The sequence below is a fragment of the Triplophysa dalaica genome, chromosome 15, assembly GCF_015846415.1.
Source record: "Triplophysa dalaica isolate WHDGS20190420 chromosome 15, ASM1584641v1, whole genome shotgun sequence".
NCBI lineage: Eukaryota > Metazoa > Chordata > Actinopteri > Cypriniformes > Nemacheilidae > Triplophysa > Triplophysa dalaica.
The window spans coordinates 10,620,072-10,644,796 of record NC_079556.1 but is presented as its reverse complement, the minus strand read 5'-3'; the positions used below and the strand labels follow the sequence as shown (position 1 = coordinate 10,644,796).

At 36.5% G+C, this 24,725-nt stretch overlaps 1 protein-coding gene across 10 annotated transcripts in view; it reads left to right on the top strand.

Annotated features, from left to right (window-relative positions):
- Positions 1 to 24,725, top strand: part of eml1 (EMAP like 1) — a 41,958-nt gene that overhangs the window by 14,872 nt on the left and 2,361 nt on the right. For 2 of the 10 annotated variants that reach the window (XM_056767281.1, XM_056767277.1), the window contains exons 2-21: positions 7,680 to 7,862; positions 9,316 to 9,369; positions 10,919 to 11,048; positions 11,793 to 11,834; positions 12,875 to 13,006; positions 13,920 to 13,948; positions 15,300 to 15,326; positions 18,971 to 19,100; positions 19,697 to 19,846; positions 20,091 to 20,160; positions 20,362 to 20,472; positions 21,784 to 21,879; positions 21,960 to 22,094; positions 22,690 to 22,789; positions 23,091 to 23,242; positions 23,348 to 23,473; positions 23,562 to 23,693; positions 23,863 to 23,930; positions 24,208 to 24,296; positions 24,405 to 24,502. In XM_056767281.1, the coding sequence (XP_056623259.1) occupies positions 7,680 to 7,862; positions 9,316 to 9,369; positions 10,919 to 11,048; positions 11,793 to 11,834; positions 12,875 to 13,006; positions 13,920 to 13,948; positions 15,300 to 15,326; positions 18,971 to 19,100; positions 19,697 to 19,846; positions 20,091 to 20,160; positions 20,362 to 20,472; positions 21,784 to 21,879; positions 21,960 to 22,094; positions 22,690 to 22,789; positions 23,091 to 23,242; positions 23,348 to 23,473; positions 23,562 to 23,693; positions 23,863 to 23,930; positions 24,208 to 24,296; positions 24,405 to 24,502 (2,054 nt within the window). Of the gene's footprint in view, positions 1 to 7,679; positions 7,863 to 9,315; positions 9,370 to 10,918; positions 11,049 to 11,792; positions 11,835 to 12,874; positions 13,007 to 13,919; positions 13,949 to 15,299; positions 15,327 to 18,970; positions 19,101 to 19,696; positions 19,847 to 20,090; positions 20,161 to 20,361; positions 20,473 to 21,783; positions 21,880 to 21,959; positions 22,095 to 22,689; positions 22,790 to 23,090; positions 23,243 to 23,347; positions 23,474 to 23,561; positions 23,694 to 23,862; positions 23,931 to 24,207; positions 24,297 to 24,404; positions 24,503 to 24,725 lie in introns of those variants that run through there. The other 8 variants (XM_056767278.1, XM_056767283.1, XM_056767282.1 and 5 more) reach the window with 8 other exon arrangements.

Sequence of the window (24,725 nt, the reverse complement as noted above, 5' to 3'; positions counted from 1 at the left end):
TTGACAATTAATTAATCTATCTAAGTAAAATTAATAATTTGAATGGTATTTCAAGAATTCAAACCTACAGTACATGCTTAAGCACCAAGGCTCAGTATCTTGCATGTGTTCTAACCGCTAGACCATGGCTCCAACCAATGCCTCATTTTCAAGGCTCAAGTGTCCACTGTCTTAATCCAGGACAACACAAAAGCTCTATTTTCATTAGTGTCAGGCATGCAGAAATCAGAGCGCATTAAGCCTAAACATTTTCTCACAGAGCACAGGAATATCCACTGATCAGGATCAGCTCAGTATCTCTTTAATCCTCTCTTAGCCCCACTGCGTCCTGCGTACAAATATCGAGGCTTGGTGCTTGCTTGAGAGCCCTTACTTGGTTTAAAGCCACTGAGCTGAGTGGTGGTGGGGCGCTTCACGTGTAGCTGTCCTCCCCAACTGTCTGCCAAAAGGGGATTCACAAGAAACAACACTGAGAGCATTTTCACATCACTTGTCACTGCTTCAGCCCTGTCTGGAGTCTCTCTGTGGGACTGGAGGCTGGTGGGATTAATGAACATGCATGTAAACACACATCTAATCTCATGGCAGCACTTTAACAGTTTCTACAGGATGATTTTTTAGGAAGCGGCGCGTGAGATGGGGGAAATGAGTATATATTCTTGTTTTTCAGGAAAGACATTTGGCAATAACTTAAAGGTCCAGTGTATGACATTTAGTTGCACTTAGTGGTGTGGTTGAGAATTGCAACCAAAAGCTCACCCCAACCCTATCTTTCGAAACAGTACGGAGACTGACACAGAACTAAGTTCACGTTGTGTTTTTGCTTCTGTGCTGAAGGAGATAGCATATTTACGAAATGCATTCTGTAAAGCTTTCCTGTGCCTCAGTGGTAGGAGCATGGCGCTAACATTGCTAAGCTCATGGGTTTCACCCCAGGTGATTGCACATAGTCAGAAACAAATGTATACACAATGCAATGTAAGTCGTTATGGATAAAAGCGTCTGCCAAATGCATAAATGTTAATGTAGAGCTGTTTGTCCATTTAGGGCTACTGTAAAAACAAAATGGCGAATTCAGAGAACCTGCTGTGTATCTAGATATAATTAGCTCATTCTGAGGTAATAAAAACATTACGTATTATGTATGGTCTTTATACACCTCTGAAGACATAGTTATGTATATTATGTGGCATTTTTGTCAATCCCAAAAATGACACAAAGCACCTATAAAAATTCGGCAGCACATTGAGTTCCTTTAACTTAAATTTAAGGCGGTGATTCTACATTAATTTCCAACTGTATTGACTTAAAATTTCTGCAGTGAGAGTTTATTTATAGAGGACCAGTTGATTAAAGCTTCACCCAAAGAAAGATGTTGCTGATGTCAGGAAGGTTTTTGCAACTCTTGCTCTCTCATGGGGACAATTTGGCTGCTCTAATCACCTCTTCTCTGCTTTCTCATATTCTTTTCAAAGCAGAGGTCATGAAAGAGGTCTCTGAGAGGATCTCCAACATCTATTTTTAACTCCTTAGTCCTATTAACTAAAGGATGGCTTTTTTCTTGTTACGCACCTGTGATCTGGAAAATTGCTTGGCGACACAGCATTGAGCATAGCATCTGCTGGATTTTATAATCTATTCGCACAGTCACCTCTGAATCACTGATCACCACAAGACAACACACTTTCAGACGATCACACTCTTCCAGATGGGTCCTTCATGAACTGACGTTGGATCTGTAACCTCAGGATGACAAAAACAAAGTGGTTGGAAAAGCGGGTGGTTGTAATCCCCTTTAAACTACATAGTGACCTTGTGCTCGCTGTCTCTGGCAGATCCTGCCTGTGTCTCACAGCGTGAACTCTTTATGTAAGACTCAAAGGCCAATTCACTGATGAGGATTGTTTTTGAAAAGCTCTGGGTGGATTCACTTTGATCCTCCCTGAGGCCAGATGCATTTGTGTACACTGTGTGCTTGTACTAATCATGTTTAATGTTTATTTTTATATATACTAATACATATTTCTGAGCAAAATTAGAAAGTTAAATTAGTTCATGCAAGCTGGACATGATAAAAGATTGTACAATTTAAATTAAAGGGATGGTTCACCCACAATATATTTACAGCACTGAAGGTTCTTTTTAGAGTGTTAAAACACCTTCAGGGCAAGTTATGTTTGTGCGTATGGCCTGTGCCGTAGGTAATGCGGCAATTTTTCTTTATACTTGTGTGCCGTTGTCCGCCGTTGTCCGCATTCTGCATTGAGTTGAGTCGTCGTAACATTTTTGGATAGGTGCCAGCAAGGCTACGCACAGACTATGCTGTAGCTAGCTATGGTCCTACACTCAACCATAAATTACGCTTTAGTCCTTCATTTCTTATTTTATAATATTAGTTTAAAACCACATACAGGTAAGGAAATGATAGAGTTTTTATCTGTGCGTAAACAGTTTCCTTAAACATAACATAACTAGGGATTTTTAAGGTCTAACTTTGGTCTATGGTGTGTCCAATAACAAGTTTATGTACAGATTATTATATATTATATACTATTTTGTAATAAAAGGTAGTTATTCGTACCTTACCTCTTGACTGACTCTCAAATGATTTGTTCCGCCATTTATCTGTCTTATCCCCTCCTTTCCTAATGTGATTACTCAGATGGTCTAGTCTGCTGTTATTGGTCTACCGTGAATGAGGTTCACAAGCTACAGTGTTTGTGGGAGAAGAGTGACATTTTTGGGGGCAGTAGCAAAACGTGGGCGGCGACTAAATGCAGTGACGTAAATCCGCGGCGGTTCGCAAATTAGACTAGGGACGACTCATTCAAAGTCGACTCTCTTTTTTTCAAGCCAATAACTACACACTGCATGAAATTCAATTTTCATGTTCTCATGTTATGTACTCTTTCACAGTACCACAAATGCATGCTTATACATGCTTACATCTAATGATACATATTAACGTATTGAATATTATTGTAATGCATTTTATTATTTCTTTTCTCTTAAAGTCTTAGTATTATCTAAACTTAACTGTTCCTTAATTAACCAAGATTTGGGATAGTCAGCGTTATCCCTTGTTTGGATATAACCCCTCAAGAGTGCAGAAACATGGTGACATTTGAATTTGGTGTCTTTGCACCCTGCTGGTCCTGAGACTCATTTCTGTAGATATCAGTGTTCGAGTGAGTCAGCTAGTAGCTTCAAAGACTAAATATGCATTATTAATAAGGCTTCAGTGCTTTGAGACATTAAAGCGAGTTCATTTTGCTTTGATCCACCATCACTTTTTGCTCTGCGTTTCTATCTTCATCTACTCGCATCATTAAACAATTCACATACAGAGTTCATTGATAATTATTTTAATAGTATGTAATGCCTTTTATGGCTTTATTATCATAGGACAGTAAGAGCAGACAGGAAAGCGTTGGGTAGAGATAGGGGAGTGGGATAGGCATAGGACCCTCCGAGACAGGAATCAAACTCAGGTCGCCGCGAGTGCACTGGTGCTATATGATGGCGCCGACAGCATCGTGGTCAGTGCACAGAAATATAGTGCCAGTTTGCCGCAGAGACGTATTCATTCAAATGCAGAATGTGCACAATGTTCAGCTTCGGTTGCAGTTCTCATGTCTTTACCTATTTGGGCAACGTAGGAAAATTCATCTTGATCTAAACTTATCCTGGTTTTAAGATTAAAACTCTTTTAGACTGTTCTCTTTCATGCTTGTGTATCCATAGATCAGTGTAGTAAACAGATGTTTAGTCGGAGGGGCACCTATCCAGCGAAGTCCTTTTCAGTGAAACGTGAAGCCACAGATGGGCTGTTGTCCAACACAATTAAAGTGAAATAGAAAGAGATTGAATTCAGGGAAGATGGGTGAGAAACACACTGATAAAGAAATAAATGAACAGGAAGTGAATCCTCAATCTGAGGAGTTCATTATATTTCTGAAATACATCCGAGATATGGACGCCCACCAGTTCTGCTCTTTTTAGAGAATGAACAAGAACAAGAATTCCAATTTGTGTCCATTCATGCTGCACTGATATGTTCCTGCTAATGCTTTTTAATGTGGTCATGGGACACGCTCCCTAAAGCTCATTGCACTCATGCGAAGCTGAGAGGTAAAGTGAACATTAGCGTTTTAGTAATATCATTAAATTTGTGTTTAATTGTTCGTTTGCATAATCTGTGTTTGTGTTTTATTTTGTACAGTAAGGTACATTTTGGTTCACATTGAAGGGTGTCATTTCTGCACCAGTAGCGTCAACAAACAGAACTGGAAAATTCTTGTTTTCAAACTGGTTTCCACCTCATTTGCCATTGGTCAGGCAAAAGTCTTTTTTTTGGGCTATTTATTGTATTCTGCATAAAATCATCATACATGAAGTAAAGAACGTTATTGAAAATCTAATCTTAAAATCCTTGAAATTGACTGAGTAAAGTTATGTCTGAGATTGAAATCATAGTGAAATTAAAACTTGAAATCAAACTTTGATTCTCATTTTCTCACAAATAGACTCCGAGCCTTAAGCCAGGCTTTTATAGGCGTGGTCTCAAAAGTTTACAAATCTGCCCAAAAATGGCTTACTAATACTGTAGTTATCTATGCTTATTAAGAACTATTTTAACTTAAACAATTACACATTTCAATTAACTTGTAAATGGGAAGCAGTTATTGAGCAGATGTGACTGTCATTTATTGTGCTGGTTATTAGCGCTGTGCCACCAGCGGCTTCAGAAAGATTGAAAACTGGTTTCCCATTTGGAGACAAGAAAGAACAATCTCCCCGCGGAGCCTTTGAAAGGAGGAATTGAGCCGTAGCCATGGGAAGCCTTCAATCATTGATTCATTTCACCTATCAAAGAGGCAATTTCTTAGCAAACAGTGTGATTGTAATTATTAGCAATTTTTCAAAAGGAAGACGGTTTTGCATCGAAGTTGCTTTGTGTGTCATTTTTACACCCATGTTAGAACATGCTTTTTTGTTTTCCTTTGTTCAAAATGACAGAGTTGGAAGTAATTTTAATGTGATTTTGGCTTTTTGAAGTCTACATTTTTTTCCACGGGTGAAAAGTGAGAGACAGTACTGTATGTTCAGGTATGTCTTTATCTGAGAGTTATCAGACACTCCTGACAGGGTGAAGCAGTCCTGCATAAAGAGGCTTATCTTCAGGAGACGATTAATCACCACAGAACATTAATATCTATGATCGTTTATGCAGCAGTCGCAACTGAATTTTAAGTGGAATGGCTGGAGGCCATTAAAAGCGCTGAGCTGGTGTGTGTAATTATACAGCTCAGCTGGGGTATGGAAACATTTGGTGAATGAATGTTTGCAATGGAAGGTACTTATCTAAATTTCTTTTTCAGAACATCATTTATTATATTGCCTGAAGGTTCCCACCTGCCAGTTATTCAAGCTGATGTGACTCAAAGGCATTTTTCGTAATTCAGGTCACATAGGCAAGGAATTCATATTTTAAATGCCATATTTCTAAATGTCAATTTGTAATGGAGTTATTTTGTAAATTGTTATTAATTAAATGCTTTTGGCAAACCTCATATTGCTATTGTCCTTTTTAAACCGTGAATCTCCATATTTTGTGATTTTTATTTTGCCATAAATACTTATTATTAGCCACCTTTTACGCAAAAATCTAACCAATAAAATTTTTAAAAATTGCTTGTCAACTTTGACAATATAGTATTTAATCAATTACAAAGCAGGCCTACAGTGTTCTTTTCCACTTCTTGAAAAACCTGCGAATTTGGAATTTGGTTTCAGAAAGACAGATACGATAAACATCCAGTGTAGTGGTCGGCAATATTTTTTTAATGGCCGATACTGATGTTTAAAAAGCACAGTGGCTTGGTAGTGAGGCTGAAATAGCACAAATGCAATTACATTAAATAAGAGAAATGCAGAAAATTGGTAGAACTAAATTAACAGCTATTGGGTATTACGTAGCTAGTCAATAGCATCTAGCTTAGCATTAAAACATGACTTGTAACCATGAAAAAGGTCGCGCACATGCCATTACGTTAACCACGTACAACTAACAATGACAATTATTGACATTATGTGATATTTTTTTACGTTGTGTACATTTTTATTCAAAGTCAAATTTAATGCAAAAACTGTGAAGCGTATCTCAGAACTGCTCAGAATGCAGATAGAACCTCATAATTCCAAGGCAACAATTTTATTCTATGCCAAATGCTAACTTTACATTCAAGTGGAGAGGACTAGATACATACAAGTGCACTATATAGACAGAAAATTAAACAGATTTTTTTTTTTATTAGCCAATTACACCAATTGGCCCTCGTGACTGACCGCCATTTTGTCTGACAAACAAACCAGTCCCGACAAGCTGGCCTAAAAATGGCTTTTTGATTATTGTAATAGTAAACAGATATATATATACCAAGCTTAAATTCTGACATTCACACTTTAACGATAAACGATAACCAAGTTGTAACATATAAAAATATGGCTGATACTGAAAGCTTGTCGGATATAGTAACAGTCATGAGGGGGGGCAGGCTTTTGTGAAGGGTCAATTTTAATGAATAAATTAGTCTATCATGAAACCACCCATACAGTAAGGTCTTATAGCTATGACAATAAGAAGCTATAATAATTGAATACCTTTTTATGCCTGAATATAGTAGCACTGTATATAGTATAAACACTATACGTGTCCTATTTGCAGCAATACTGAGCAATCGAAATTACAATCTGTATTATAAAGAAAGAATGTAGTCTTAAATAAACCCTATTATTGATAGCATTAGGTAGTTTTATACCAAAATGTTGCCTTTCAAACTCTTTTGCCATTTCCCAGCCTTAAGAGAATGCAGTCTCTCTCCCTGTGAGATTTCCACTCACAGATTTTTATAACACGCATCTGAACTAAAATAAAGTTCAACAATGTGCAATGAAGAGATCAAACAGATGCACTTTAAAAATGCTCTTTATTGTCTCATCTAATTGCATTACTCCTCATAAATCTCTAAAACACTGAACCAGTTTTTTATTGCTTTAATTACAAACTGCTTTCTGTCTTGTTTTTATAATTAATGAAGACGTTATTGTTGGTTTCTTGGGGATGGGTTAAAAGGAATAGATTTCATTAATGTTTAATACCACTGATTTTACAACACCGCCGAATCACCTGGCAGACAGTTAACTGGCTTTACTGGCACACTTTTTACAGTGTGTATGTGCGTGCGTGCGTGTGTTTTTCTGTGGGTCAGCAGCTGTTAGGGAAGGCCTTAGCGAACCATCAGCATGATATATGTAATGAAGAGGGACATGTTAGGTTGTCCCTAACTGACTCTTTCAAAGCACCCTGCTGGATGAGATGTTTGTCTTAAAAGGCTGCTCACCTCGAGTGTCTTTCAACTTGAATGAACTGGATTTATAACAAAGTGTGATGTGTGATGTTTCTTTTTTAGTCTCCTTGCCTTTCAGACTTATAAATAAAGGTTCCTGTTAGGACAAAACATCTTTAGCCCAATGCCTTCGGCGGACAATATATTCTGTACTTCTTTGAAACTGTGTTTTATTTTTTGCATTCACGGATGACCACCAAAAACAAAGTCAGCATTATATCATAATACTTTGCTTTTCTTGTTGTTTACATTTGTTTATTTGTGTTACAGATGACAGTGCCTCAGGATCAAGCAGTATGGAGGTGTCGGACCGGCTTGCCTCCTTGGAGCAGCGGGTTCAGATGCAGGAGGATGAAATTCAGTTGCTCAAGTCAGCTCTGGCTGATGTGGTGAGGAGACTGAACACCTCAGAGGAGCAGCACGCCATGCTTAGCAGGAAAGGACCAACCAAAGGTACCACACACACAGTGTACAAGTATTATACAGAGACCTCATTTAAAAAACAAAGCTCCTAGTCATCCTTATGTGACTTCAAACGTCCTCAAATGGCAGAACTTTAGAGGCTTATAGCCTCGGTCACAATTCACTTTCATTGCATGTTTCCATGGTGACTGAGGCTCTTTTTCTCCAACCAGAGCTGGGCAGATAATTTATGGATTATAATCAGTTATTGATTACAGATTACATGACAAAATTTGTAGTTAGTAATATAATCTAAATAGATTACATTATTTTTGGTTACGTAAACTATTTTTGGATTACATTTAGATTACTTTTGATTTAAATCTTATTTGATGTTACATATATTGAAGCAGGATAATTTTGTACTATTTTAACAGATAAAACGAGTAAATATACCTCATTCTTCATCACCAACAAGAACCTCAACGTATTTTTAAAGTACAGCACTGACAAAATACTAAAACTCATATAATTTGTAGTTAGTGTTTAATAATAGTAATAGTTTTCCCATGAATTTCCTAAAAAATGGATGTGTGTCTATAAGAAGTGTGACAAGATCTTGTGCCACAAGATCTCGCAAGATTAAATTGTGACAAGATTTCTTGTCAACGTCAAGGAGTTTGATGGTGAAATTAGTATTGAAGATACCCTGCCACAATTATATCATATTATAATTCATAAAAATAGGCGTTAAATTACATTTTCAAAATGTATCTGTTTAGCGTTTTGTGATTTTCAGTTGAATAAATGTAATTTTTTCGTATATTTTATCATTGAGGATTCTTAAAAATAGTGTAAAAATCCAATCCTGTGTCTCGTCTCATCTCATGGGATAAGTGTCTTGTCACACCCCTAGCGTCTACACATCCAGCCATCAAATGCTGAGTACCGCTCTATTTTGCATCTCTGTACGATTCCAAACCCATCCCCTCTCTGCCGGAAAAAACTTGATGAATCCCAAACATATATAAATTGTAGTTATGTTTATTATTATTATTTTTTAAAGAAAATAGAAATAAAAATGAGCGGTAAACAACTTGCTGCCATTCTGGTAATAATATGTAATCCATAAAAAAATAACTATAATTTTATTACGAGTATTTTAAAATGTAGTTTACTTTAATTACTTGATTTTTGGTATCTGATTAGGTAATCCATATTACATGTAATCCGTTACTACCCAGCTCTGTCTCCAACATTCTGACTTTTGTGTTCCACAGAGGAAAGAAATTATTAAATGTATGGAATAACATGGGTATGGTAAATGATGACTTTTAGCCGTGTAGGTTTCCTTTTGCTTTTTATCCATACTGTCCCTCTTTTTTATGCTTCAGCTGCGTTTTACTCTTTCTCTTAATCATCCCTTTTGTTTCCTTTGGTTTTCTCGGCCACTTTTACCTCTCTTTTACCCTCTTCTTTTCCCCTCATACTGTGAGCTGTGTAGAACCAGCAGTGAGGAGAGACTCCCTCTCCTCTGACAGCAGTGTTGGCCAGCCAGGTAGGCTTTAAGGAGAGCCTTTTAGCCTCCCTTGCCTGGAATGATTAACTAATACAGCCATCAATATAAACAGAATAAAGCCATAACCACAACTGTGCACTAATCTACCAAAAACGTGTGAACACTTTTGAACAATTTTGATAATAATTGATTAACTTTATTCGTTTTGTCAGCTCAATCCTGTGAAGTTTATTTTTTTTCACACCCAATACAGACAGATGTAATAGTATAAATATATAGAGCATCTCTATTTTTGTAACTCAGTACAGTACAGTAAAATGTAACATTTTACAGTAAAATGCACAGTAAATTTGTCAATATTTTGTTAGCCTTACCCTTTTGTTTTCCGTAGTCAAGTGAGAATTACACTTTTGCAACTACATGAGGCTTAATAAAAAATGAATGTTCATTTTTGGTTGAGCTACATTAATAGGCCTACTTCAATTCAAGTTAGATCCTTGACTACATTTAATTTCATATTTCAGTTTAAAGATAATCTTTCAATCCCTGACATAGTTTGGCCTAACATGCATGGAAAGTGGTTTACCATCTTTGCTTTCTGTAATTAACAAAGCTTTGCTCATACTTCATAGTCCTGTAAGATACATAATTACAGTCACATTTCCTTAGCGTCTGCACACTTTCGTTTTATGATGCCAGACACTAATTTGCGTGACTGCATGGATTTAAGCTACTAAATATCAAGCTGGGGTCCAAACTTTCCTTTTAAACACTTAAAGAGTTAGTTTGACTTGGACAGCACCTCATCTGTTCTTGTGAGTGTGAGATGACTCATTCTTTGCTTCTCCAAAATGTGCGATGCTCCATGCGAGCTGATCTGGCTGAGAATAACTTTTGTTTCTCTCGTCCTCATTGTTTTCTTTATTCTTTTTCTGCTTTGTCGCTGCCTACACATCCATCTGTGGAACCTAAAAAAGCCCAAGCAACTCCGAGTGATACATATGCAATAGTACTCACAGGTTTAACAAAGGCACTGCAGTTACACTGCCGGTGGTGATGCACTTAAATAATACTTCAATGACACAAAAGGTTCATCTCTATCTCAGGCATGTTTGAACCACAAGTGCATATTAAGACACTCTAACTTTGGAAGTTTGATGAATTCAAGTTTTTCAAGAAATTAAGAAGTAATATAAAGGAAACTGGAAGACTTCTTGTGAATGAAACCCAGTGATGATGATGTATTTCCTATTAGAACCATTAGTTTTGGTTAGACATTTTAATTTTAAGAGAGCATTTGATTGAATGAAAATCGAATTAGTGCAAGATGAGTCATCAATATTGTGAACCTCCTTTTCGAAGAGAATATTGTAAAATTTGAGGATCTACTAGACGTGGATTTTTCCAAGATTTCGAAGAAGCGTATACCTGGCTTTAATGAAAATGTATTATTGGCCACACAACTCCTCAAGATTTCCATTCATTTGAAACATTTTATCAAACTAGGGGTCTAGTCAACCAAAAATAATGGAAACATTGGACTATAAACTTTGCTCTTTGTAATTTTGTCCATGTGTATATTTTCTAGCCAGACCCATGATCGCAGCTCTGCCCCTCAGACCCACAGTCAATAATGGCACCGTTCTGCCTAGAAAAGGTGGCATACTGCCATCCCCCTCCAGCTCCAAAAAGGGCAACAGCTCACCAGCGACCAAAAGGTAGGACTTAAAACTTTCTCTCTATTTTCAAAAGAATAATTCAGAAAGACTTCAAAGTAGAAAAACAGCATCAAACACATGAACGCATTCTCTGTATGTGTAGAGGAAGTTGTCTCTTTTATTTTCTTGTGTCAGGACAAAAGATATTCATCCAGTGCATGCAAATACCTGTGCGATAACTGCAGTGTTTTGTCTTGCAAAGGTCGACTGACATCATTATCAGTCCACGATAAGCAACGCTGATACTGAACGAGTTTTACTCAGGTTGTGATATAGAAAGCAATACGGTGTTGCTGGGTTTTACATATCAAAGCATATATGCCACATGAATAGTGTTAAACTGTCTTAAAAAGCCTTAATAAAATACTAGTATGCTTTTTTACATTTATATTTGTGAATACCAGGTTTAATGGTATAAGTTTCTGGGTTTAAATGTAATTGATTTACTACAGTTCAATAGACCTTGAATGTCATTTACATTACATTCATGTAGAACATAGAATTCTATTAAACACAATCACCTTTCAGCTAATCTTTCAAATCTCTTTGCTTATCTTGTGTTTTTGGTTTATAAAAGCCCGCTCCTGAAATGTGGATTAATAAATAAACAGAATAATAAGACAAAAACCCAGCCATTCAAGCCTTCCTCCCCAAAAGTGTTTGTTTGTGAGTGTCATCAGTCTGTCATATGTGTTGGTCATCCTTTGTCGTCCCTCCCCTTCCTCCTGTCCGTACATGTTCCAGTATGTCCAATCTGCCAAGGTTTCTTCTAAGGATGCCACACAGGTGAGGCTCTGTTATCTCTGAAGAGTCAAAGCGACCGTTTTTATTATGTTTGTACACTATGAGTTCTGTCAGCATTTCCTCACTTCCTTTATGGATCAGTTGTTTAATTGTGTTATTGCTATTCTTTATTGTCTTCCAGAAATAAGTCACGGTTTGCAAAGACATGCAAGCGATTAAATGATGACAGAACTTGTTTTTTGGTGTACTGGCCATTTGAGATTCTCAAACCATTCAACAGCAGCTTAAACCCTTGGCAAACTGTTTGCCGTTTTCTTTGAAACTTGTCATTATTTGCCTTCGATGTTTTTAATTAACAGCTTCTTTATAATGCCTTGAGATTTGTGCAGTCTATAAACAAACTCTTGCTACCTGCTTGTTGCTTCTACGCTATAAAGTGCTGTTATTGACAAAGAGCCTAACAAAGCACAAAAATCCCGCTGCCTTATGTAGACTGGATAACATCCTCCACCAATGGCCAGACCAGATGAACTTTAGGCCTGCAATCTGGATAAGACTGGATTGCTGATGGGACATTTTCTTTTGTTGTGAAGTTTTAAAGGGTTCCCACTCTGAATTCAACCCCATTCTGACTGACAAGCCACAGCCCATAAACAAGTTAAGAAATAAAAACACATTTCTCTGGCAGATATAATGGCTTTTTGTCTTGTATGTGCTTGCTGTGTCTGTTGGGGAAGACTGGTGCTAGGTGTCTGTTATAATTGGTTGGTCATAAGGAATGTTACTGATATTATCTCTACAATGCCATTTCCTGCTCACTGTTACTGTTAACATTTATGTGATTTGGTTCCTGTTTGAGGTACAGGCTGTTGTAGGAAAATAGGTTTCAGGGAAGATCTTTTGTTTTTACGAATACATCAGATGTATTCAAAGACTTCTTTGTTGTATACAAAAGCAACTGTTTTGTGTTTTGTAACACGTATAGAAACTATAAAAGATAAAGAATGCAAAAAATAATAGCACTAGTTTTATGTGTTTTCTTAGCTGATGTAAATATTGCTTTCTGTCCTCTGCACTCACAGCACTGTGAAGAGAACAAGTTCATCAGAGCATGTGGGTCATAACAGCAGGAAAGACAGTTTTGACTCCAAAACCAATCGAACCCATGCTGGTTCCACAGGGAGCAACTCCAGTGGCAAGAAAGCCATAGAAAAGTATGTAAAGAATATATATTTAGTCTTTACACATTTATGATAAAAAACATGATGAATCACAAAAAAAATATCTTTTTAGAATAGAAATGGACCAGAAAATTAGAGACTCTCATTAGCAATACATTTGTGAAAATATTAATACATGCATACAGGGTTCAAAATAAAAGCCAATTGCCAGTAAATCGCGAACATTTTTGACATTACGCTGTATCAGCTTTATAATAGTTTTGTGTTTAGAGTTATTGTACCTTTATTAAAATGTAAAATCAGCTTTTATTTTTGTTCAAATTTGTCATTTTGTCAGAGACTATTTTGTCATTTTATTATTTGTTGCTTTATTTTTATGTTGCTATATAAGATTAATTTCGTTTTTTTTTTTAGTTTTTGTTTACTGTGTTATTATCATTTTAGTGCCTTAAACTTATTTTAGTTTATTCTGCCACATTTCAATTTTTCGTCCACATTTTTGGCCCAAAATTGTATTAGATTTTAATAAACAAACGTTTTCAAAGTGTGAATTTTAGTAAACTGTAATAACCTTGGTGTTTTGGGATTATTTGCCATGATTAATTATTTTAAACAAAAAAGAGTTTTATCATTGGGAGTATCAAAATGATCTATTTTAGTATAATATCGAAAATATATTTGTGGGCCTTTATCTTTTTTTTTAATTGCTTATGTCGCTGATTAAATCCGGAAAAAACTTAGCCAACATTTCTTTATTTGAAATCCATGCATTTTGTTGCAATTCTTGCAATAAGTCAAATTTTACTTAAATTTTGCACACTTGCCGATTGTTATTTTTCAAACCTTTGTGCAAGTATCAGAGACATGCATGCATTCATGCACACATATTTACACGGACACACAGAAGCACATTTGGATGACTTGTTTCCTCTCTTACCCCTTGCAGCAAACAGAGAGAGCCTGTGTTCAGTGCAGGTAAGAGTCATGTGACCCATTCCCATGTGATTTAAAATGTCCCTCTGAGCCAAGACTGGATCCCAAACAAGTCACAAACAACATAATGTCACAAACAACATTGGAAATTTGTTTTCTCGTTTCTCTTTTTGACTGCACCTAATCGAGAAGGTAAAACAAGGTAGAACTAACCACTCTTGCCAAGTACATGCCCCCAAAATAAATGGCCGACTACCCAGCATTCCTTTTGTTTTGCTATAATGCAGTTTGCTTAGACAGAGTACAGATGTTACCAGTAAATCAGATTACTTCTTTAATCAAGAGAAATAAATCCAGATCTTGCTGAATGTGTGCTCTCCAGTCATGGCTCATAGAGGATCAATTTCAATTGCATTGCTGTACAGTTCATCAGTTCATCCCAACATCCAATAACACGTTTATTCATTACCAGTGACACATCATCCATCCAACAACATTTCATGGTTTTCATTTTTTCTTGTTCCATTTTCCTTGTTTTATTATAAATGTTTGTACTAAAAGGGCTACAAAGACATATCAAGTACAAACCTGGAGTTAATATTGAAATATAGAGTATATACTGAAGTGTAGTTAGAAGGTGAGGCTGTATTATTTCAATCATGACTGAACAGTTCCTGTGTCCTTCACTTATGATTGATGACCTGAGATGACATTCTTCTAATTCAGATTTATAAGAATCAGGAATTAACTCATTATTTGGATGCAGTACGAGTAAAAAGACTTTAATGAGAAAATAATGAAAGTATAATTAGCCTGATCCGCACTATAAGCGTTAATGATTCTGCACAGACAGCAAAAAGTCTTAGGTACAAAAATGAAATTCACATGAGGGTTCAACAGGCCTTTATAGTCCTAATTTATCTATTATACATCAGTGCTGGGCAAAAGCACTGCAGGCTTCTTTTTTGAAGCAATCCACAACTCTGCTGTGTTTCATTGAATGTCAAAGCGAATTGAATTTGCCGTCTGTGTAAAAAACTAAGCGTATCGAATTTATAGCCATACAGTATAAGGCAGAATAAAACAAGCTGCTGTGCCTTAGGACACTATTAAACATTCCTTAAATATGACCCAGTTGCAGTAATTACCAATCCTGAAAACTAATTGAAGTCATAAAGGCAGCTAGTCTACATGTTAAATATACCAAACGCCAAATAAACCCTATACCAGTTGAGATTAGTTAAAAAGAACTCTAAGCTAAAGAAATGAGTCTCCTGCTGGGGCTTGTAAAGTAACTATCTAGACTTGGAGATCTAGGGTCTGATTATGAAGGAACTCATGAGGTCTCTCTGCAATCTTACATGACTGTCTCTGTCTCTATACATGTATAAAGGGATGCGACGTGTGACGCACTGCAAAGGTAGGCACTGGTATCAACAGTTCCTTTTGTGGGTGGCTCTGTGGATGTCACTTGATTCTTAAACCAGAGCAAAGTCGTTTTAATCCCTTTAATCCCTTTAAAAAAAGAGAGATTGTAAACAATTTAAAGAGATTTTTGTGACCTGCTTACAAATGCAATGGTTTTAAATGGTATTTATTATCTTCCAGTATGAGCTTTATCTCCTATACTTTTTCTCTTTATAAGACCTCATGAAATGGCTCAAGTGTAGTTTTCCTTGCTATATAAACAGGAAGTTGTAATGGGGCCAATAGCCTGTAGGTTATATCACAGCACTCGATTTACTACCACAGTATTGGAAAACGCTTCGAATGTGTCCCTGAACGCACATCTGTTGTTTCTCTGTTTAGGTTCCGCGGTTACACTAGACTTTTAAAATGCACATTTTTAAATTGCGTATATGGACCAGATATCATTACATGCCAAGGGTTTTTAATCCATGCATTCTACGTCCGAAATCGCATAAGAGAGGCGAGTAGTATGTCTTAATTCATAGTTTTTGAACAACAATAGGCGAAAAGCTGCAATATAATCTATTACTTCCGGCTAGATTTGTACATTCGATGGACACTACTATCCTATGATCCTGCAGGAGAGGAGTCGTCATATTCGAAAATGGCGAACACCAGCCACATGTGATGTGTGGACATGGATAGTACCCATACCCGTGCTTTATAGTCAAAAAACGTAGAACAGTACAGGAAGTACGGTTACATTTAAATGTAATACCTACTTAGATCTCGGATGAAGCTATGCTATTACTCTTGTTTTTGTTATTTTAAAGCATTGTTAAAAAATGTGATTGTGTAATCCCTCCAACTGAAAATGTCACTGTGATGTGTCAATCTTCTTTTGGACACCCTTGTTACGTGATACAAATTATCTTTTTTATTTTGGATAAGCTTGCATTTCTAGTCTGCCTCATTTGCATGCGTATGAATAGAAGTAAATGGTACAAAAAGTAAAATGTGACAAAGACTGAAATTATTTTTCAATCTCAAATTTTCTTGAATTTTCAAATCAAATTCAATGTCAAATTTAATAGTATGCTAGCATACCGATGGAATAAGGGCACAAAGCAAAACGACAAATTAGCCACAAAACTGCACTTTTGATTTCTTGGGGTCTAGCTGACAGGTTGAGAGCTCCAACTTTATTAGGCTATATGACAGAATCGACTTCCACAGAACCATCCTTCACAAGGTCTGGTTTGACTTGTCACGTGCGTGTTTGATAGAACCTCCCCACTTCCTCCAGAAATGTCCCCCTTTCCAGTGAACTAATGCTCACTGTCTTTAACACCCTTTTGAGCAATGCCAACCTACGGTTGATTGTGTTGATTTGCAGTGGTGCTAAAACACAAGCTAAGTGACACTGCGCTGACAACTCCTGGATGTTTTGCTCACTGCTCATGACATTTCGTTCACATGCACCCTGGGAAACCGACGTTCTCCCACAGTCACACAGCAGTGCATTGAAAAGCTTTTATAACATTAGTATAGTGCTGCTTTTTGCAAAACATGTTTGTTCTTTCAGCACTTAAAGGACATTTATCATCCTGCCTTTTATCTCAACCGGCTCTTCTACCTTTTCTGTGAAACTATAGTTTAGTGTTCATTATAAATCTAGCATTAAATGTCACATTGTTCTGTGTGTTCTGTGTCACAGTGTTTGGAATTTATTTTCCCCAAATGAGACTATTTTCTCTCCTCCATGTTGACACAACAAGCTGAATCACTTACAACGCCCACTGCATTGTTTAGGCACAAAACTCAAAATACATAAAAAACATCCAGAAGACAGAAGGCCTGCACATAGAATGCAAAAAATCCAGAATGGATCAGTTTGTTCTCAGTATTTCTTGTTTTTCCTAGAGGATAACAGTTAGATTTCCAATCATATTCCTTACCTATTGGTCTATGTTCTGCACTGCAAAAAAAAAATGTAATCAGTATTTTAATATTTTTGTGTACTGTATTTTATATAATGTACTATACATCTTTAAATATCCTTAAAACAAATTATTTTATTTATTTGAGAAGTAAAAGTGGGATAATATGTATTAATATTTAATATGTATTACTATTTTTAATAGAAATCTTGGAAGTTTCTTTTTCAAATCCGTTGACAAAATTGTATTAGACTAATGATTAAAGACAATTACTAATAAAAATTCTGTCATCATTTATTCACCCCCATGCCGTTCAAAACCTGTGTATGACTCTTTCTTCTGTGAAACACAAAAGAAGGTATTTTGAGAAATGTATTGTCTGTGGAAGTTAATGGGGCCAATGTTGTCTAGTTACCAACATTCTTCAAAATATCTTCATTTGTGGACTTAAAAAAAAGAAAGTCATACAGGTTTGAAATGACATGAGGGTGAGACAATATTCAATTTTGGGGTGAACTATCCCTTTACAGTAAAGCAAGATGAATAAACTGAGGAATACAAATATAATCTGACATACAGTCGCTTGCAAATAACTAAATATTTTACTGAAAAGCAAGACTATATATACTATAAATATATATACATATAGTATAAATGCATACATACAACATAACTTATATTACATTCGTTTTTTTGCAGTGTGGTAGCTTGGTCTTGTGGCAAAACCCTGTCCTGTGTTAAGTGAGAGTATCTAAAACTGTTGAACCATGTCTGACCATGATTTTATTATACTTTACCCCCACCTCTCCATTTTCTCCCGCACTGGCCCTGTCCTGTTTTACAACTTTAACCAGTAACTGTGCAGATCTACCTGCACCAACCGTCAAAACGGGCTGGATCCACAGAACCCCCAAAATCCGCATCAGCTGTGCCCTCGCAGCCCCCCAACAGCCCATCAGAGCCCAAGACTCTGTCTGACAGAGCGACTCGCCCCGGAGCCAGAAAGATGCCACTGTTTACTCTTCCTCTGAGGAAGTGTAACGCTCAGTCAAGCTACTCCCCCTTAGACACGCCCTGTTACAGGAGTCCAGTCAAGTCCCCCAGCCATTACTTTCAAATCTGTTACTGATATAGATCTACAAGGTGTTTAAAAGAATCTGTAAATCCGTGTCTTTTGTTCAGTTTTTGTTGTCTTCGTTTTAATTGTGTTTCTCATATATTGACATTTGTGTTAGTTTGATGTTGGTTTTATATTAGACTGCATGTTTACACTTTTGACTTGTCTTTAAGCATTTAATTCGATTTTTTTTGCATTTTATCTCTTTTCTTTTCCATCGTCATTGCATGGTTCTGCAGTTTTTTTGTATTATTAATTGATCAAACAAAAACATTTGCATGCTTGTGCATTTCATTGTTGTCTATCCCTACATTTGAATTAAATGTACTGTATTTAAACACATAATAAAGTACATTAAAAGGCCTAAAGCTTTTCCTTTTACTCACTAAGCTTTTTTATTTGATCATTGTTTACACATGGAATATATTGTTTTTCAATCATTATAATCCAATTAATTCTTATTTTTGTTTTAATCCCAAGTATTTTTTTTATATCTGCAACATTCAAGATTATAATCTTGTGACATTTACCACTCTAATGATGGCTGTCCTGACCAATGAATGTTCCTATTCTAAAAAACGCTGTTGCTTTTTCTAGATGAAGGGTATGTCAAAATGTATTTAAAGGGACGACCCATCACCATGTACATGCCTAAAGACCTGGTGGACACCTACTCCCTAGAAGCAAAGACCGATTTGTCTCCTAAGAAACTGAAGCTAGACTGGGTGTATCCTTTTGCTGGTGCCTGCATAATGGAAATGGAATAGTATTTTGATTGATCCTTGTATTGAATGTCATTGCTTTAAAGATAGACTGAGACATTGAGTTATTTTTGCATCGAAAATGATCAAATGATGTCAATCAGAAAAGGATTTCTAGCTAGTATTGGATTCCACAGTAGGTCCAAAATGTGGTTTTGACTGAGTAATGGTTGTTGTTAATTGTGAACATTTTTGTGACCTCACTGTGACCACAAGACGGGGCAAAATGTATTGTGTCATTCTAGAGGCTGTTCACCCATTCTGTATTGAAATATCAGGCTCTGATGCATGTAGAAACTTAAAAAATAGGAGTTATTTGAGCAGTCGGAGGATTTTTTTTGCATCCTTTACCTATAATGCACTTGGCACATCCTCGAAACAAAGCTGTGTTACTGACAACTGAAATATTTGTCGACCTAAATCATATATCTTTAGTATACATGGAAGTGGTTATCTGCTACTGGCATTTTCAAGAGATAAAGAGAGTTTATCCAGTAGACCAAAGAAAACTGATGTTTTCTGCAATTAAAGAGAGTAATAATTTCTCTTGACTGTGCCCAAGTTATGGTTATCGTGGGCGTGACTGTCGATCAAACCTCTACTTGCTCCCAACGGGGGAAACGGTTTACTTTATCGCCTCTGTGGTTGTGCTGTTTAATGTGGATGAGCAACTTCAAAGACACTACACTGGACACACTGATGATATCAAGTGGTAAGAATCATAATATTGTGCGTGTAAAGATAATCTACAATATTAAAGAAATGTTGCAGGTTGTAATATTACAATAAACTACACGAATATTTATACAAGTATATTGGTTGTCTGTAGTGCATGAGACTCGAATTTTGACTCGATGAGACATAAATGTGTGATGTAGTCTCACTGTTGTGTTATCGCTGCGTCAGCGGTCACAGCTGTCCGCTTCTGTCACTTGTGTTTTCTCTTCCCCTAAAAGCCTAGCTGTCCATCCTGATAAAATCACCATAGCAACAGGACAAGTGGCTGGCACGTCCTCTGATGGAAAAGTAAGATGCTGATATTCAGGATATATATTTTAAACTGCTATCAGTCATCTGCACTTATTCCAAAACTCATCGCCATTATACCTGCCAAAATGCCAGTCATAACAAATATGAATGATCGAAATCTCGAATGTATTTGATTTAAACAGAAGTTTGGTCTTTTAGGTCACTGATGGCAATTGTAATATTGTGTGTTTTTGGCAGCAGCTGGCCCCTCATGTGCGAGTGTGGGACTCTGTGAGTTTGAACACGTTGCACATTCTTGGAACCGGTTTCTTTGATCGAGCTCTAGTGTGCCTCTCTTTTTCAAAGTCGGTAAGTGCTGATCACTAGACGTTATGTTAGCAAGCTAAAGTTCTCATGTGTCTAAACAAAGAAATAAAACGCTGTAAAAACAAGGTAACACTTTACAATACAGTTGTATTTGTTAACAATTGGTTAATGCACTACCTAACAACTAACAATGAACAACACTATAACTAATAATCTCAGTTCATGTCAATTTCAGCATTTACTAATGCATTATTAAAATCAAACATAGTCATTGTTAACAATAGTTAATGCACAATGAACTAACATGAATAATTGTGTTGACATTAACTAATATGTTAAATGCTGAAAAACTATATTGGACATAATTAATTTTAAATCATTTGCTAGTGTTAACAAATACACCCTTATTTTCAACTGTAATATTCTGTCAGGTGTCAAGGAAAAATGTAAAATAATTAGGCCTACATGTTTTTAAGGGTATTTTACACTCAACGTTTCAGTTTGAAGTCTATTACTCTAATTTAATTTTTACCGTAATTTAAAATATGTGAATTCTGCAAAATAAAACAGTAAATTCTGTAAATTACATCATCTTCATGTTGTTCCAAATCTGTGCCCCTTTCTTTCTATAACACTAAAGTGAAAGCAGCCTTAGTCGCCATTTTTCCTTTTGTGTTTCACGTAAGTTTACACATGTTTGAAATATGTGAACCTGGACAATGGGTTTTATGGATCAAATTGAGATGTTAACATAATCTGAAAACTGAATAAATAAGCTTTATATTGATGTATGAGTTGTTAGAATAGGACAATATCTGGCTGAGATACAACCGTTTAAATCTCTGTAAATGAGAGTGCAAAAAATCTAAATATTGAGAAAATTGCCTTTGAAGTTATTAATCAGGGGCAATGTGGCAGGCCATTCACTGACAGAAATAAAGTTTTTATATATTTAAGATGGGAGATTTACAAATATCTTCATGGAACATGAAATTTACTGAATATCCTAGTGATTTTTGTTTTAAAAGAAAAATCGATAATTTTGACTCGTACAATGTATTTTTGTCTTTTACAAAAATATGTCCCATGCTACTTAAGACTGGTTTTGTGATCCAGGGTCACATATATTAAAAGATTTTGTATGCAAATTATCAAGTTGTACTTGGAGTGTAAAATGAAGCTCATCTTTGCGAGTAATTTAAATAGACTTGACATGTGCAATTGAGTCAAGACCTACTGTAGGAGAATGACTGCCGTCATGGAAAATAAGAGACACTGGATAATATATTAAAGAGTAATATAAAACAAATGAGTTTCACAATGAAAAACAAAAGTGACATGCTTCTTCTTTAGAACGGTGGGAACTGGTTGTGTGTCGTGGATGATTCCAACGATCACATCCTCTCCGTATGGGACTGGCAGAGACAGGAAAGAACTGCTGAAGTAAAGGTAAGAGAATACAGATAAGAATTTTTTTTAATTGTTCTTGAAGCCACATGTTCATGGCTGTTCTTCTGATGTTCCTGCAGTGCTCCAATGAGTCTGTGTTTGCTGCCGATTTCCACCCGACAGATGCTAATATAGTAGTCACCTGTGGGAAGTCGCACCTTTGCTTCTGGTCATTAGAGAAAGGGTCTCTTGTGAAGAAACAGGGTCTATTTGAGGTTTGTATTTTTGTTTATGAGTGAATGGTTTACATACGGGTGATTTGTGTCGATGGTGTCCCAACATCTGAGACCCGCAGCAAAAATACTTCAATTTTCCGTTTTGAGAAATGAATGTGAATAGCTGGATTACAAATTGTATTATTTTCATTTTCAATTTCTGCATTTGTCTTTATTTTGCCGTAATGGCACCCAGGCTTAGTTGCAAATATGCATAATTTGAATTGTGGAGTATTTTTGTGCTTCAAGAGAAACTAGAAAATCTATCAAAAGAGTTAAAGGGATAGTTTAACAAAAAATCACTTGCTTTAGACAAAAGTCAGAGGGTACCATTTTACACTATCCCTTTATAATGATCAATTTCACAAATCCCTATTTTAAGGTAGTCTAATAGATTTGTGGAACCCACTGTATGGCAGGATTACAGTGTCCAGTTTATATTATATGGTAGAAATTATATTGTAACACTTTTGCTTTTGGTGCGTTGTTTTACATAGTTTTGCCATTTTGCTTTGAAATGCATGTAGTATCTGTTGTGTGCCAAGTATGCTGCATTTCTGCCTTAAAAATAAAGCCATCTTTATGTTTCTTGCAGAAACAAGAGAAGCCCAAGTTTGTATTGTGTGTGACTTTTTCAGAAAATGGCGATGCCATCACAGGAGATTCAAGTGGAAATATACTAGTATGGGGAAAAGGTAGAATAATACATTTTTGAGTCATTTGTTTAAAGTGATAGTTCACCCCTAAAAAAAATGTTCACTCATAATTCACTCACACTCTTGTCTTTGTAAGTATTTATGACTTTCTTTCTTCTGCAAAACACAAAAAATATTTTTTTAAGAATGCTTGTAACCAAAAGCCGTTGGTCCTTACTGACGTGCATTGGATTTGTGTCTTTACAATTGAACTCAATGATGACCAACTGTTTTCTGTTATCAACATACTTCAAAACATCTTCTTATTTTTATAATGCCGGTTCTATCTCATGGTTCACAGGCTCTAATCGTATAAGCTTGGCCATTCAGGGTGCACATGAGTCAAGCGTCTTTGCACTTTGCATGTTGAGAAATGGGACGCTGGTCTCAGGAGGAAAGGACCGTAAACTCATCTCCTGGGATGAAAATCACCAAAAGATTCAAACGGTAGAGGTACGTTATCTGCTGAAGTAAATATAGTTTTGATTTCATCTAAAGCTGCTGGCATTTTTTGAGTTGCCTACATTTGACCTCAATTCGTTTTATTTTTACTCTCAGGTGCCAGAAATATATGGTCCTATTCGAACCATTGCTGAAGGAAAGGGAGAGATGATTATTATTGGTACTACTAAAAACTTTGTCCTGCAAGGCAGTCTGGATGGGGAATTTATACCCATTACACAGGTACAAAAACTGCTTTTATGCTTCTGTTCACAAATGGTTTTACACTTTTTACGCTTTCCAAAGTGACTCAAGCCGGTTTGATTCTCAGGGCCACATCGATGAATTATGGGGTCTGACTGTACATCCACAAAAGCACCAGTTCCTCACCTGTGGTCATGACAAACATGTGTGCCTGTGGGACTCGGACTCCCATCAGCCCATATGGACCAAAACAATGGAGGTGAACCTGCATTACAGCACTTTTGCTTCTTCGTGGGTGTTACAACTCATGCGTTCGTTTCCTGTTTTTGGAAACATTTCGCTACTGTGTCTATAATGATAACCTAGCGGGGTTGAGATTTGTTGACAGGATGTCTGATTGGGCACGTGTGTATTTTCCTTATGGACAGGATGCCGCCCAATCGGCCGGATTCCACCCTACTGGGGCGACGGTTGCCATAGGAACGCTGACGGGCAGGTAAGAGAAGCCATTTCTTTTCATCAAACAGGACACATCATTTAAATCCTGGAACGGTCTAATAGAGTGTCGCACGGAAGCCCCAAACACTTATTATTAACACAAACGCCACACGGTAACACAGTTGTATCCCAGCAGCAACGTTCAGGTTGTTTTCTCAACAAATCTTGATAAAGGCACCTCATGAAAACCTCATCTAACAGTCTTTCATTTAGTTTCAGGTGTTTTGGAACAATATGGATAATAATGCACTTTTCTTTTTTATGAATCTGCACAGGTGGCTCGTACTCGATACCGAAACGAAGGATCTAGTGACCGTGCACACAGATGGAAACGAACAGCTGTCGGTTATGCGGTTTTCTCCAGGTTCGAGTGCTTTTGGGAAATTATTAGGCCGTTATTATATTATATGATATAATACTAGCACAGATTAAAGTCTCTGCAGTTTATTAAATTCTCTGTTGCTACTTCCAGATGGCAATTTCCTGGCAATCGGGTCACATGACAACTACATCTACATTTATGCCGTGGGGGAAAACGGCAAGAAATACAGCAGAGTTGGAAAATGCTCAGTAAGCATGTGTATTTATGAACAATATGCAAATTCTGTGAAGTTAATAAGTTAATAAGATAACTTCGCTATTCAGCTGTCATAGACCATCTGCCTGTACCACATGGTGATCATTTAGATATTTTTCCTGCTCACTTGGAGACACACAAACCTAACAGACATCTTTCTACTGACTCTTCAAATGAATTCTGTTTTTAATTCTTGTACCCACTGTGTGTTACTGT